The sequence below is a fragment of the Ochotona curzoniae genome, unplaced genomic scaffold (assembly GCF_017591425.1).
Source record: "Ochotona curzoniae isolate NIBS_2020 unplaced genomic scaffold, NIBS_Ocur_1.0 scaffold_3835, whole genome shotgun sequence".
Lineage (NCBI taxonomy): Eukaryota > Metazoa > Chordata > Mammalia > Lagomorpha > Ochotonidae > Ochotona > Ochotona curzoniae.
Genome location: NW_024467114.1, coordinates 22,917,192 through 22,933,313, shown reverse-complemented (window position 1 = coordinate 22,933,313; position 16,122 = coordinate 22,917,192). Strand labels below are relative to the sequence as shown.

The 16,122-nt window shown below is 43.3% G+C and overlaps 1 protein-coding gene across 2 annotated transcripts; it reads left to right on the top strand.

The window, feature by feature from the left end:
* Window positions 1–3,990: 3,990 nt before the first annotated feature.
* On the top strand, window positions 3,991–14,913 carry PPP1R17 (protein phosphatase 1 regulatory subunit 17). Of its 2 annotated transcripts, XM_040965135.1 has the most exons (4): window positions 3,991–4,072; window positions 8,063–8,215; window positions 9,823–9,975; window positions 14,834–14,913. In XM_040965135.1, exons 1-4 carry the CDS (start codon window positions 3,991–3,993, stop codon window positions 14,911–14,913), a joined length of 468 nt encoding a protein of 155 aa, XP_040821069.1. The 2 variants fall into 2 exon arrangements, with proteins under 2 accessions (XP_040821069.1, XP_040821070.1); XM_040965136.1 differs by lacking the exon at window positions 8,063–8,215.
* The last annotated feature ends 1,209 nt before the right edge of the window (window positions 14,914–16,122 follow it).

Sequence of the window (16,122 nt, the reverse complement as noted above, 5' to 3'; positions counted from 1 at the left end):
CAGGGGTCAATTTGGTGTTATAAACACAAGGGAGAAAGGAAAGAACCAAAAAGACAAGTAAGTGCTGCTGTTTGCAGTGTTCGCCTGTGCTGGGGGCTGCATGTGCATTGCATTGTTGACCCTCTGTACAATGCTGGGGAACAGCTACTCTCACGCCCATCTTCCAGATGTCAAAACTGATTTTTTTTCTTTCAAAGAAAATGTAATGTCTCCAAGCTCACTCAGCCCGAGAATGGGATAATCAACCAAATGGTTGCTTCAACCTCATGCTGCCTCCCAATATCAAAAGCTGATGATCAGTGAGAAATATTCTACCCTGGAGTTAAACTATATCTTCTTGTACCAAACTGAGAAACTCATTCAAACGGAACACCAGATCAGCTTCTGACTGCAAACTAGATCATGTTCCTCAGCTGTGAGAAAGCTACACGCCTCCTGGAACAGGAAGCAGCTCAAACCACCAGAGGGCTGACCTCTGTAAAACAATGTCCTCAGTTTCCCCAGGCTGCAAGGGATGCCTGTTCTGTAGCTCAGGGTACCTGCCCTGGCACCAGCTATTTGACCTTTTCAGCTCCTGCTCTTTAAAGAGCAAGGGACTTTTGCCATGAACCTTCCTGGGAATCCTGACATCAGCTAAAGTCTCGTTTCTCGGTGTTGCTTGCCTTTGCAAGTGTCTGCCTGTGGGAAGAAAGGCTTTGTCTTTTATGAACAGGAAGGTAAGTTTTGGGAAGAGGACATTGCAAAAACTCAACATCCAGAGTCCTGAAAGTCCTTCTTCTAATCAGTTCCTATCCCTTGGTCACTTGAGCCTGCTAGACCAAACTACCCATAGCCAGAAAAACAATTCAGATTCACAATCCTTTATTCTGAGAAGTTCTATAAAGCAAAAGATTCATTGTTGTTAAGTTCCACATAGACTTGTTTAATAGAAAAACTTGACCTGTAAGAATATGAGTGTTTTCCTAGTCTGTTTGCATACCTCAGGATTGAATTTTCTTGGATTTACTGCAGAAATAGTGTGTGTGACCCATGGTCCCGCATGACAATCCCTCTGGGTGTGTTACCTACAAATGTTCTGATTTCCACTGCACACTGGGCTCCAGGCTTCTCGGGTGACACTGAGCATGTCAATGTTGACAATCACAGTGGCAGTCCCAATTACCACTGTGTGGGTGTTCAAATTTAGAGACCATAATAAACCTTTAGATGGCAAAACAATGTTAAAAGGACCATTAATTGTACTACAGACAGTTTGCAAACCTCCCCAAATGTAAAGCATCATCAACAAGCAACTGTGAAGGCCCTAGCTTGGGTTGGAATCTGAAAACCCAGGGGAGCAACTATTTAGGAATGAGAGAGTGAGCTGGCGCCTCGGAAAGTCACCACCAAATTACAGGGTGCTGCCGAGGGAGATGATGAAACTCCCCCCGGCAGCATGACCGGCAGCATCCTTTTACTGCATTGCTTGAGTGGAGACCCAATTAAAGAGGGGAAAGCCTGGCTAGAGTCAGGCAGAAGAAGTAGGCGTACGTGGCTTCTCAGCTGGAGAATTAGCCAGGCTTAGGTCTTACACGGGCTAGCCATCTCTTGGTCTCCCTGAGGACAGAAGTGGAGAGGGGTCAGGAGGCAGGGTCAGGAGATGGGTTCACATATGAACGTTCAGCAGGAAGGTAGACTGACAGTTGTCAATAGGATTGCAAAACCCCAGAGAACCTTTGCTTCCACCTGCTTTTCCTTTCTTTCTTTGGTGGTTTTCTGTGGGGAAGCTCGTAATGACATCATCCATGATAAAACTTTCTTCTCATCCCATGGGCACAGCATATTTCTGCCCAGCCTGGGGTATGTCTGTAATATGAAATCCCAGAGCTGGAAGTCACTTCTCAGGCCCCTGGAACATGGCACTCTGGGTTCACCACTGTCATTTGTTTAATCACAGAGGTATAAAATAGGACAATTGCCTTCACTGGTGCCAGGTGCTATCATTGGTTTTGACTGGGGCAGAGGGTCTTAACCGTTGAGCTGACCCTTGCATAATCCCTTGACCAGGGCAGACTTCTCTAGCCGAAAGCTGACATAGGCAGCTTGTGCAGATGAAAGTTGGTCCTCCCCTGGTTCAGCATCAGGATGCAAATCACAAGTTTATTTGCTTTGTACAATTTTCCAGTTGCATAACTGCTCAAGCAGGGTGCAGGCAATGCCACAGAATAGCAGCCATCTACCTGAATGGTACCCATAACAAGATAAGGACTCAGCTCTTGGGTTTCATCTTTATACCAACTCTATATGATAGAAATGCTTGTTTCCAATATGCAGATCAGAAAACAAAGTACAGAGGCCAGAGAGGACCATATGTCCCCAGTGTTCAGCCACAGGGTCACCCCAAAGAGCTGCCTTTGAACATTTTGCCAAAACAGCAATAGCTTACAAGGAGAGACAAAAATACCAAAGCAAAAATTAGACTCCATTTGCCCTCATTTATTGCAATGTCATCAGTCATGTGGCCTCTGAGTTAAAATTTGACTGAAAACTCAGATTTAAATTAAATAGCTAGCTTACCCACTGTGTGGGAAGGGAGGTCCAGGCATTGGGAGAAGACAATAGGAGCCTGGATTAAAAAGGTGAATGTGACCTTCGGGGCATAAGTAAGTGCAGGTCTGAACATAAGCCTGCCTTTCTGGAGAATGGGTATTCTGATCAGTTCCTCCATAGGATGGTTTGCAACACACCCCTGACCATGCCCGTAACTCTCCACCTGCAGAAAAGGAAGATCGATCAACAGTGTACAGAACCACATTTCAGGTTCTAACCTCTCTTGAAGAATCTCTGGCTCTAACTTCTCTTGAAGACCTTGACTTTGATATTCCAGTACCTCCTCTGCCCCCAAATCACGGTGTTGGGAGCAGGCCTACTCAAGGCATCAGTGGTTCCAGAGAGATGTCAATCTCTAAACATCTTTTTTTTAAAAAAAAGCAGAGATGCAAATTGATTTCTGCTAAAGTCCTTCAGAGCCCTCAGTCTGCCCAGACAGATGTTCAAAGCTGAGCTCAAGTGAATCCTTAATGACTCCTGCTAGACAATGAGCTCAGTTCACCACGGGAGAGCCCTCCAGCCATCGCAGAGAAAAATCAACTAATTTCTCAGACGACAGAGGAGCTGAAGTCCTTCTTTGAGGGTAAACGTGAACATAGTTGTTCTCTGAGTTCATCCATAAATGTGTAATGCAGGAATCCCCAGGGGAGAGGATCAACTCCCACGCTTCTTGCTCAGATACAGTACATGTCCACTCTGAATTTGCACCCTTCTGGGGCAATGGCCATAACTCACAGCCCCGGTCACATCAATAGATTTATGGTCCAGGAAAGAAAAGGGATGGGGGAGGAGAACAAGCAGGGGTCTCCAGGAAGAAAACAATAAAAATCCATTCAAGTGCCAGAGTGTCTCCTCCCATCATCCTAATGCGCTTGGAAAGACAGTCTCATTATCTTTAATGATAAAATGCGATAGTACAAACCAGAGCAAGGTAATGCTTGGTCTTGACTGCAGTGGGAGTCTGACAAACCATGTCTGGTCCTGGACTCACACAGCTTCAGGTGCCTCACCTGCAAAGCAATATCCTACTTTGCAGAGCTCAGTGAAGAAAATACAGGCAAGGTAGAGTCAAGATTTTCTCTAACTCACCTAACTCATTTCTAATTCAGACCTGATCATTAGTCATCCAGAAACTCCCAAAGTGCCTCTGAGAGGCCAAATATGAATATTTGATACATGACAATGGTCAATAATTGTGTCATTTCCTTTTGGCTTAGATTTCAAATTCAAAACTTCTAGTAGTCAACCCTAGAAAGCAGGATCAAATGGGGGACTCCATCAGGAAGGACTCAAACATATCTGAATATGTTAAGTGAAAGAGTGAGTGAAAAGCATACTTATGGGCTATTTCATTTCCTTCATGAGGCTGCAAGAGAAGCACACACACCCCGTTCTCCTTTGATGATGTCCATGGAGCAAATGCAGCCACTGGAGCTCCCAGAAGACAGGCTGGATGTGTTGGACCCCCACTGCAACCACTTAGGTAAGTCTCCATGGTGACTGTCACGAGTGGAAATCAGAAAGGGGACATCTCCACCATTCAGCGTCTGGGCAAGTTAGAGCCCCTGAAACCTGAGAATCCGTGCCTTCTGGTGACAACCAACACCAGATGGACCGGCACACAGCCAAGGGCTGTGGGGTCTGCCGTGGAAATAGGAGCTGAAGCATGGAGAAGAGCTCATTAGGGTTGGGGTGAGGGGCACGATCCTCTTTTGTTGGAGTCTGATAGAGTCCCAGGCAGAGTATTTTTGAGGCAATAAATGGAACATGACAGTATAGCTTGTTTCTAGTATTTTCCTAGCACACTAACATCCCATGCACACTGCCAATAAAATATTTCAAATATCTCTTTTTGCCTATCAAGACAGAATTTTAAATAGCATTTTTCTGCTTTATTGTCAATCTGTTTCCTTTCCAGAACTGACTTTTTACATAACCTTTGTAATGAAAATACCAGAAACATTTCTGCCTCTACCCATTTCTAAAAATGAGACACTCAGACTTTTGATGGATATGCCTTTTGCATATTCATAGTTTTTGTTGATGCCTCTCCGATTATGACTCTCCTTCCCTCTCTCCTCTCCCCACTTCCCATCAAGATATTTTATGTTCCAAGATTTCTTCAAAAACAAGGAAAAATGCCATCAAAGTAAAAGTCAACGTGGAAGCCAATGACTTCCTCTCTGTGCTATGCACTGCGTAGTGCCTTGAGGTCAAAGAGGTGGCTTGCAGCAGGTGCACACTCAGCCTTGACCTCCATGGTTTCCACAGTCAGACAGTACCCATCCTAGGCAATACCTGCTCATACATTCATGAATTTAACCACTGACTGTGATGTGCATAATGTTGGGTAGCCTTAACTGTGACCTCTCCTCTCTCTTTCTCTCTCTCTCTCCCACACACACAATTTGAAAACAGATTTTTCAGCCAGCAGTAGAACACAGAGTTGCAAGGGTTCCATTCTGATCCCATACTTGCCAGTCATGTACCACTTAGTCTGGCTTCCCAGGCCTTCCCTTCAAATTGGAGAGAATGGGATGCTGCTCTTAGAGGTTGGGTATAGGAAAACAGTGAGATCGCATGTTTAAGGACTATACTTAGATTTAAGCATTGCTAAAGTACAAGCGGGGAAGAATCACACAGGTATTGCTTCATCTTACATGGGGAAATATTGTGAAACCATCTCATCTACACTCAAAGTTCCCGTCTCACTTCCTGACTTGTTTGTAAACTTGATGCCACATAGTTTCATGACTTAAACATAGGATGATCTCAGTAAATGTTTATGAAGTTGAGACGATTAAATGAAATTATTAGAATATTCTAAATAAGATATTTATTGCTAGGAAATGTGGCTGAGAAGAGTAATAACTTAATTTTGATTTGTAGTGTATAATAATCTTGAGATGATACAGGCTTAATTATAAATGAATATTAACTAGTCCTGAAAGATTCTTTATGTGTGTTGAGACTTTTTTTGATCTTCCAGATATAAAGTCCAGTGATCCATAAGCAATCTGAAGTCAAGAACCATTTCTTGGTCTTCTTTGTATTTCTGGAGTCTAGCACAGATCCTGATACAAAGCTGAAATAAACGTGTGCAGTAAATGGTAGGGACCCTCTTTTTTTCCATCTAGGACCTTCTACGTAGTGACAACATCATTCACCGGCCATACAAAATGATCAACTTAGAAAACAGCCTGCTGGGCCCAGCAGAGTAGCCTAACAGCTAAAGTCCTCGCCTTACATGTGCCAGGATCCCATATGGGCACTGGTTGTAATCCTGGCAGCCCTACTTCCCAGTAGCTCGCTGCTTGTGACCTAGGAAAGCAGTCAAGGACAGCCCAAAGCCTTGGGACCCTGCACACACACGGGAGCTACCCAGAAGAAGTGCTGGCTTCGGATCAGAGCAGCTCTGGCCATTGTGGTCGCCTGGGGAGTGGATTAACGGACAGGAGATCTTCCTCTCTGTTTCTCCTCTTCTCTGTATATCTGACTTTCTAATAAAAATAAAATAAATCTTAAAAAAAAAAAGAAAAAAATAGCCTGCCATAGATATATTGAATTTTGAGTCCTGCCTGTAGTTGCCTTGGCAAGGCCAGAGACGAATATCATGGGCCTTAGATGGCTTTACATTCCCTGCCCCTGAATGAATGAAGAACTGAATGAATGATATAGGTTATGTCTAGATCTTCAAAACTTAAGCATAATGGCTGACACATTTAATCTTCAATATATTAAAGAAATGTACCTACATGTTAGAAAACAAGAGAGTTGATCAGGAAGAAGGGAGAAAGGAAGGAAGAGCAAGGAGCTGAAAGGAAAGGTCAAATTAATCCGAGTTTCCCAACCTTTATTCATATTGGTAAATATAGCTACATTGTTTGGACCTGGTTATTCCGGAGAAGATGAATAATTTGTCTTGTGGGTTCTTTATTCCACCAGAACAATTCCTGGTACTAAATATACGTGAGTCCACTTGTTCAAGCACATGCTCAATATTTATTCATTGCTATTAAGGACACAAAAGATACAATATTTGGTCCTTAGAGAGGACAAAGAACAAATATGTAGAACTAGTCATATTTGGTGTTACCTGTGGATATTCAGAAATTCAGAAAGGACACCTGGGACTGGTGTGCAATGAATTATGAAAAAGAGGTGGGGGACCTGGTGTGATGACTCCATGGCTAAACTCCCCTTGCAAGTCCTGGGGTCACACATGGGTCCTGGTTCATGCCCCAACTCTTCAACTTCCCATCCAGCTTCCTGTTTATGGCCTAGGAAAACAGAGCCTTAGATACCTGCACCCACTTGGGGGACCTGGAAGAGGCTCCTGGTTCTTGGCTTCAGATCATCTCAGCTCCAGCAGTTGAGACTAGTCAAGGAGTAGACCATCAGATGGACAATCTTTCTTTCTGTCTCTCCTTATTTTCATATATCTGATCTGTCTTTCCAATAAAAACAAATATTAAAAAAAAAGAAAAGAAAAATTGTGGAGGTGGGTTTTCCTCTGGGACAGGTGGAATATTTAGAGTGACTGATGGCAGAGCATCAAATGTAGCAGGCATTTGCAAGCATTAATACATTTTAGTTGTCACACATTGCTATTTAATATTTACTACCACTTAAATATTGAGGAAAATATTAAAATTTCTAGAAATTAAAACCCAGGTTCTTTACCCTGTTCTCATTGGAAGGAAACGCAAAAAGGAGGTCATCTTTAATCTGTAAAAAGGTGCTGTTTTAGAACAGCAAGCAGAGAAGCCCACAGGAAAGCAGCTTAGATGAAAGCAGAGAGGCAGAACAGGAAGATTCCATTGGCAAGAAGCAGCCAGACTGGATTCCTGTTACAGCTGCTTATGGGCATGCAGTAATATCCTGGCTTCAAAAGCTGTGGTGAAGACATGTCAACAACTGAGAAAAGTGAAGAGAAGAATAAAGAGAGAACAAGATGCTGAGATGGGATCGGGCAAATGAGAGTGTAGCAAAGCCTGGTGGCATTGAGAAGGTCAGGGCTGATGCGCAGGTGGGACTCAGCAGCAGCACTAGAGGCAAACTGCAGGGAACACTTCCAGACCAAGGGAGCTTCAGGTTCCATAGGGTCACCAAGGAAGTTGAGGAACATCAGCACAGCAAAGCTGTCCCTGAATCAGTCAGTTAATTCAGCCCCGACCTGTGACTTGCCTGATGCTAGTTTTAAGTTCCTCTTCAGATTGATGGCCACCTATTTGAGTTCTATTCATCTGCTATTTTGTTGAATTCTGGTTTTTCACTTTATTCCATGTAGTCATGCAAGGCTACTAAAATCTGCTGTGAAGAAAGCAAAATAACACTTCTTTTCCAGACCAAATGGTGTCTGCCCTTGTCATCATCAAGTATAATCAGAAACCAACTTGTTTGTGACCAGCCTCTTACTCTTGGTATATTCTCATTTTCTTTGTCTAAATTCTCATCTTCCTATCTAAATCAGATGACCTTTCGGACCAATTCATCAAAGACTGTGATCTCAAAAAGAAGCCAAGAAAAGGGAAAAACGGACAGACTACTCTGAATGTTGAGTCAGACCAAAAGAAACCAAGGAGGAAAGATACCCCAGCCCTGCACATCCCACCCTTTATACCAGGTAACAGAGGACGGGGCTGGTTTGCAGAGGAGAGGATGCTCTATCTCATTGGCCTTACAAACGTTTCTTTAAGCATCTGGCTATTTAAATGTTTAAATATTTATATCCTAATAAAATCAATGTTTGAAACATAATGCAATATATTTTTCACTCACCAGTAGTGGTCTTTGGGGAGTACAAGAGACCAGAGCCTCGGGGCAGCAGGCTTAAGGCTCCATCACCCATCCATAGTGATCAAAGTCAGCAGGAGCATCAGTAGCCATTAGGTTTGGGTGACAAAGAGAAGGGAGGATTGACAAGGAGATTCCATCCATCACAGGGCTTTAGCCAGCTGCAGGAGGCTGGGAGACATAGCCCACCTCTCTGCCCACAAGAAAAACAAAATAGCCTGGTGAACTGCCGACTTAGATCTACAACACCCTTGCATGTGATCTGTCGCGCTCTCAAAAGTTGTGTTGCATTTTCCTTTTGTCCTTCGCTCCTGGTCCCTTCTTTGTGTCTTTGCTGTTTACAATACTTTGAGGGGTATCAGACAAATAGAACGCAAATCTTTCTCACATGGAACTTCCAGATTTATTAAAAAAAAAAATAAAAAGACCACTAGTACATAAAGAGCTAAATATGCTGGGGCAGACAGGAGTGGGGGTGAAAGCAGTATCAAAATCTTGGGGCCTAGTGTGCCATAGCACAGTGGTTAAAGTCTTCACCTTGCACGCGCCCAGATCTCAAATGGGCACCAGTTCTAATCCTGGCAGCCCCTCTTCCCATCCAGCTCCCTGCCTGTGGCCTGGGAATGCAGTCGAGGATGACGCAAAGCCTTGGAGTCCTGTACCCACATGGGAGACCCGGAAAAAACTCCTGGCTCCTGGTTTCGCACTGGCTTAGCTCCAGCCATTGTGGCCACATGGGGAGTGAACCATCAGACGGAAGATCTTCCTCTCTGTCTTCCTCTCTGTATATCTGCCTTTCCAATAAAAATAAATAAATCTTAAAAAAAAATGGAGATCTTTAGACAGGAACCACAAGGGCTGAGCTTGAGTATTAAATTGTGGAAAATGTTTATAGGAGAGGCCATTTATGGAGTTATTAAGTGTGAAAACATTTTCAACTGTGAAATGGAGGTGAGAAGCAGGTGGGTCGACATAGAGCAGCGATAAAGATCTCAGGGCACAAGTGTGTAGCTCATCTCTTGTAGAAGAGCAAAGCACTCTCAGACTAGAGAGAGTGGGCTTTGCAGGTGGAGAAACTTGGGCTCAGTTCCCACGTGGCCCTAGTGAGCTGCATGACCTTGGGCACACTTCTCAGCCTCACTCTCCTTAAATAGGTGATGGTGGGAGGAATATTCAGTTTTTCAGTTTTGTGAGTCAAAAAATCAGTTCAGTCATGGAAAGAAAACCCTTTGGGTGGAGGATGTCCCTAGTGTAGCCTCAATAAAAACTATTCTTACTAAAAATACTTTTATTATTATTATTGAAACAAGATTACAAAGTCATTGACTGCTCCCACCAGGTGTATGTGCAAATATGTAAATATACACATTCCTCACACCCATGTGTTTGGCATGCGTATTTGACCTTGTATCCTTCTCTGTTCCCCAAACACCACAGGGGTGATATCAGAACACTTGATTAAAAGGTATGATGTTCAAGAGAGACATCCAAAGAATAAAGTGAACTCCGCGCCTCATAACGCTGACCTAGACCAGCAAAAACCCAGGAGAAAAGACACACCTGCCCTGCACATGTCTCCCTTCGAGTCAGGTGAGAGTAAAGGCAGCATGATTGCAAGGGGTAGTGTGAACAGCTCAGGAGCTTTGCCACCTGGAGGTGCCAGGGGTACGGCCTCTGTTCTGGCTCATTATCCCAGTCTCCTGGCGAGGAAGCACATTTCTTGGTGTTCAGGTTAATCCATTTTTTCATTGTTGGCAGTTCCGTGAAGACTGATCTGGGGTGAGTCAGAGCAGAGTTGGTCCAAATCTCTGAGCCAGTGAAATAGAAATGTAAGCGGGCCCCTGAGAAAGGTTGAAATGCCCTCTTACTCAGGATTCTATGAGTTGTGCATCCTAAGGCTGATGACCAATTATACTTGAGATGCCTGGAAAAAATGACGAGTCTCCAAGTCAGGGGTGGAGGGAGAGAGAATAAAAGCTGTGGGAATTGGGCAATTATCTTAATCAGTGCCAAAGCAAATAAACAGAAACTTACTGAACTATGTGCACAACCATGGGTGCAGGGAAACCATAAATGAGAATTGAGTTTGCCCCCAAAAACTTTGGGGAATGAAGACAGGTGAATTTATGGTTTAACATGGTATGTGAACATGTTGATTGTGAATTACAGTTTTTTGTTGTACTACACTATGGTTTGGATGTTGAACATTATAAGAATCTAGAAGGAGGACTTTGGGGAGAAGATGAGATTTGGCAGCTATTATCAGGCCACTTTTCCCATCATTCCATTTAATAAAAATTTCCCAGGTTCAGAAGAAAAAAGCAGTCAGATCATAGGGGCGCCAGTGGTGGTAGAGGAACAAGTTCCAGGTTCTTGGGGCTCATGTTCTTATATTCCTCCTACCTCTTAGCCTTTTCCTCTCTTCCAACCACTTTTTTTTTTTAGCTGCATTCATCCTTGGTTTTCCTCATTTACCATATATCAATGTGAACGGTAGGCTTGTGACCCCACCTGGTCATGTGTTCTGGCTGATTCAAGGAACTGCTGACAATGCTAAATGCTGTTCATCCTGCCATGGATACTGCCTACATCTCAATCTCTACCTCCTCAGAGAGCAACTTCGCTATCAAATGAAAAATACCTCTCAAACAATGCAGAGTCTATAGGAGCTGAAGGGGAAGAGGGGCATGGTATGTCTATACTCTGCAGACATTGTGGAATTCCTTGAATCAGCAAGTCTCTGTGTCATAACTGTGTGCAATTACAGATATTGTGGTATGATTCTAGGTTTTATTAGCATATTAGCTGAAGCACTTTATTTCTGAAGAGGTTTTTAGTATCTAAAGATTTGGCAGTCATTGAAATGCTAGTAAACTGACAAGGACAGAGCTTTCAGCAGATGTTCAGAAAGATCCAGATTGGTTCCGAAAAAGGTAATGAGAGAAACTCACAGACAAAAGCACAGTGAGCACACCTCATCCCCCAGCCCCTGGCAAGCGAGAACCGGACGAAGAGACACTGTCTTCTCAAGGTCTTGGTACCTAACTTCATTCCCCTGAGTTAGTGAGCTGATCTGACGGGTTCCAACTGCCAAGCAGCCCTTCAACAGAGAGTCATTTAAGTTGTCCATACCAGCCCTGGGCTTGCTGACCAACATGGTCCACTATTGCCAGGAGACAAGACTTGGTGACTTGGGAACACTGTTTATGATTATTCCCATCGGGATAGTCAGAGTCCTTAGGAGAGAAAGAAATGCAGTCAGTAGCAAAAGGAACGAGGCTAAGTAAAAACTAACGAGACCAGAAGCACTGGCTGAGGAGCTATGAGCATATTTGCAGCTTGGCAATGATTTAAAAAAAAAAAAAAAGGAGTCATTGTGTCCCTGGAAAGTGACACCTCTTCTACCCAGCTGGAGACAGAGGTTAGACCCTAGTGGGGCTTATTATCACAGATGATCTTACAGCCTGGCTTTCTCTGGTGGGAGCATGTGTCTGCATTGTGGATGACCCCTCTTAGACGGTGCTGAGGGTGGATCACACTTGCTCTAAAATGGCTTGTTACAAAGGTGAGCGGTCCTTACAGAACTTGTACCAGCACCAGGATTTTACAAATAGCCAAATTCCCTAGTTTCCCATATAGAAAGGAGGAGAAAGGAAGAAATGTCATTTCTTAAATTCCTGCTTATTCCAATTCTGATGCCTTGTGTTAGAATGTCTCCTGAGGGCCTTGCAGGGAAGGAGGTATGTTATTATCCAGCCATTCCTGGCTATGAAAAATGATTTAGCACAAGTTCATGTTCTGAGCTGACTAGAACAAAAAAAGATAAGGTGGACCTAAGCCTAGCTCAGCATCACATCCTACAGAAGACAGATTATCTTTCCTTCAGTTTTAGATGTGAATACAATGAGGATCAGATAGGTTCAACGACCTGATCAGTGCTAGGGGGTCACCAAGCTTTTTGGCTCTAAAATCTACACTCCAACAACCAACTCTCACTCCCCCTGAAAGAACAGGAAGATCAGCAGAGAATCAAGCCAGAGCGCTGTTTTTCAAAAATGGAGGTCTCCCGACTTCCAGCACATCAAGTACATGTAGACATCCTAAGTGAAGGCTCAGCCTAAGTGATGATATCCAGGAAGTGATTCTGATGAGCTGCCATAGATTTTTTTTTTAGTCTAAGACGTTAAACTTAATGCATATGCGTATTAACATAAAACTGCATTCACTTTGCTGTGCCTATGCATAGCCCAGTCCACTCTGGGATGGGCTGACCTTGAGCATTTAACAGACTTCAGTTTCTGAAATCCTAGGGCTTTTTCTGTGTATGCATGTAGTGGAGGAGCGGCAGATTTTCACATGAGTAGGTTTTAATGGTACTCAAAGTAACCAGGAAGTTGGCCAGGCTCTGGGAATTAAAAGGCCTGCTTGTGTTGAGCCAAGCCAGATTTGATTTCACTTAAAGAGAGATCAAGCAAAGATGAAGAGAAAGTCTGGGGTCACAGCAGAGCTAGCTCTAAGATCACCCACTATGTTCGCCTTAATGCCAAATGAAAATCTTCACCTCTTTGCAGCTGATGCAAGAGCGAGAAAATATCTCCCATTGCATTTCATAAGTGATTTATGCAGGAGCCTGATTTTAGCCAGACTCTTGAAATTGTTTTCTTCTCCTCCAATAAATATCAGTTAATTAGTAGAGAATCCATCTGAATAAACCAGAAACTGAAGCAAATGAATAGTCATTCAGATCAACATAGTTTTCATTAATTTGCTGCTGTTGAATGGACTCCAGTGTCGTAGAAAGGCCTCTTGTGGTGCACAGCTTCTCTCCCCCCCCCCCCGCTTAGAGCTTTCTGAAATGCTTCATGTGTTCAAAGGTCTCTAATTGAGAGAAGTGGGGGGAGGGAACGGGAAACAAAGCTGGCTGGCTGCAGTGAGATGAGACAAATCATGGGGGACTGGACTGGAATCATAGCTTCCTTTGTCCTTTCATTACAATGATCCACTTCACACTTCACATCCCACCCCCGAACCTCTGTGGCTGGTGTTTTCTGGGCTTCTCAGTTCAGAAAATTGTGTTCAAAATTCTGAATTTCACAGAGTAGTTAACTTTGTTTAAATTTTTATTTTGGAGTTTATAATGTAGTATAATACATGCATACATTTAACAAATCTTCCTGGGAATAGTAGACAATAAGAACAAGTTAATATCATAGAGCAATAACCACATGTGATGAAAGGTAAAAATTCTCATGTTGGCCCAGTGGTTTCCTGATCTGAGAATTATTTTTTGTTGCTGTTATTTTTATTTTTTTTGTTGTTTTCAAAATTCCATCCCCCTACACCAACCCCATCCAGACCCACCCCCGTGCCCCTGAGAATGATTTTTTAAGAGCAAGACAAAAAACCCCAAACCCAGGCACAGGCACTGCCAACAAGAGCAACGCCCAGCGGTTATACCCGGAAGGATGAGCAGAGAACTAGAATACTCAATGACAAGTACTGGAGACATTTCATATGAAAGATACAGAAGAATGCAAACAGAAAATTCTCAGCTTCCTGAAGCTGAATGTATGACCAAATGGATGAAAAGAGTCAAAGAACTTCAAAAACACGGTACTTTGGCAGCCCAAGAGAGGTAGAGACTGTTCATCTTGCCTAGATGTTAAGCACAAAGCCACTGAACATCTTTCAATTTTCAGGAAAGGGTATTTAAATCCTCCTGAAAAAGAAAAAAAAATCTGTAAAATCATGTCCATGGGATCATTAATCATAAAAAAAATAATGATAACCCTACTACACTTTCCTTACTTACTCATTTGGCCTTGGCTTTGACCCCTGTGAATTTTATCATCCACGGGCACTAAAGTTTGCAAACAGATCCAGAGTCTCAGCTTAATATTTTCCCCAGCTGTTAGTAAAAAACGTTTCAGTAGGATTTCTGCAAAGCTCACCAGTTCTTCTCAAAAAGAAAATTAGCTTACAAATTAGAAAAGGAAGGAAAAACTGACACAGAGCTGTTGGCTAGTGTGGTTTATGGCGCACATTTTGTGGCACACAGCCTTTCATAATGAGTAGCGGGGTCCTCATTTTACATATGAGAAAACTTAGGTGATATCTGCAGAGAGAGAGAGAGAAGATAGAGGGGTTGAACTAGGAGCCCAAGTCTTGGATACCACAACCTGCCCATTTTTCAGAGCACAACTCCCATAAGAAGAGGATAAAGATTGCCAAACTCCAAGTTTGTGTATACCCAGAGCATTATCCCCATCGAACACTTATGGGGAAAAATTAACTACACCCCCTCCATCCCACCCAGCTACTTTCATCTGAGTGCAGACCCCAAGGTGTCTCTGGGTTGCAACGCTCCTGTGTGCTGTAGCTGCACTGCCAGGCTGACTAATACTTTCCTTGGAGGCTCCTAATTGCAGCTCTGTGCTTTGTTTTACAGGGGTGAGGCTGCTCCAGGAAGAGAGGCCCAAAGTGATCCTGGAAGATGACGAAAAGGAGGGTGACAAGATAGCTATTTAAAGAGATTTCCCCTAAGACCCCTTGTAAATAGGTTAGATTGGTTCCCTGCGGAGAACCAGGGAAAAAATAGACTTGTTCCTGCTCTCATTTTGTGCTAGTCAGACTTCAAGATCCAGACACTGCTTCCCCTGGAGACAGCTGACACCAGATTGCCAGTCACCGACTCGTCTCTCTTTCCTTCCTGCAGTCTTGTTTCTATTCCCACTTCTTGAATTTTCATTTTCCAAATCAGTGTAAATGAAATAGATCATCCTTAATTAGACGGTAGCAGGGAAAGATGGGGGATTCGGTTTTGGCATCTTCTCGGCCAGCTCATGGGGCGTGGACCCCAGATGACTCAGAGATACTTTCCTTCTCGGGCTTTGCTGCTGGGAAGATCTTGACTGGTGAAGGATCTCCCTGCTGCCAGAGAGACATGAGAATGTGTGGGTCAACTTTCTCATTGCTTTGGAGAACACAGGCTTAAGAGCCCAACTGTCTGTGATGACATTCCTAAGACACATGTGACCGAAGCTGTAACATTGGGTTCATGAGCCAGAGTGCTCTACTTCAGTGGACAGCACTAGGGGCCAGGAGCAATAGTCATGGAATCCTAGCAGGGTATCCTTTTGTTAATTTTTGGCCTTCAAATCAAAAGCCCTTAACATGTTATGTTGACATTTGAGAGTTGTGAACCCTTACCAATGATAGTAAAAATAGCAAAGCTTGATAGAAATTTACCCTTTAAAATCAGGTCAATGGGAGACACTGATATTTTTAGTATCCTCACTTATTTAGACTCCAATATGCTTTCTTAGATGAGATAGGAAAGTATAGTGTTAGGGTCTGAATACAGCTCCTGGGCCAGACTGCAAACTATGAATGCTCATGGAAGGGCTGTGCACATAGCAATATCCCTTAACCATCAGGGTATTAACAAAGACATAGTAACAAAAGAGGATGAGAATTCCTGTGAAAGGAGGAAAAGAAGGCATTGAAATCCTCATGCTAACAGCATCAGTTTGGAGGGCCTGAACATACATGTCCTGGTCCCAACAGTTGTTTTGTTCCTTCTGCTTTTTTACTCTGCTTCACAAAGATGGAAAAGAGGCAGGAGCATTTTGGAAACAAAGATGCTTCTCGCCGCATCTCTGTACCTCGGTGAACTTCTCCTAAAAACACCTATTTACTTAAAATCATAAACAAGTTGCCAATGAGACTCACAGGTTG

Excerpts from the sequence above, each read along its gene's own strand:
- PPP1R17 (XM_040965135.1), top strand. The coding sequence starts at position 3,991 with ATGATGTCCATGGAGCAAATGCAGCCACTGGAGCTCCCAGAAGACAGG. Across the intron at positions 8,216-9,822 it reads CATCCCACCCTTTATACCAG|GGGTGATATCAGAACACTTG; the intron begins GTAACAGAGGAC and ends CAAACACCACAG. Across the intron at positions 9,976-14,833 it reads CATGTCTCCCTTCGAGTCAG|GGGTGAGGCTGCTCCAGGAA; the intron begins GTGAGAGTAAAG and ends TTTGTTTTACAG.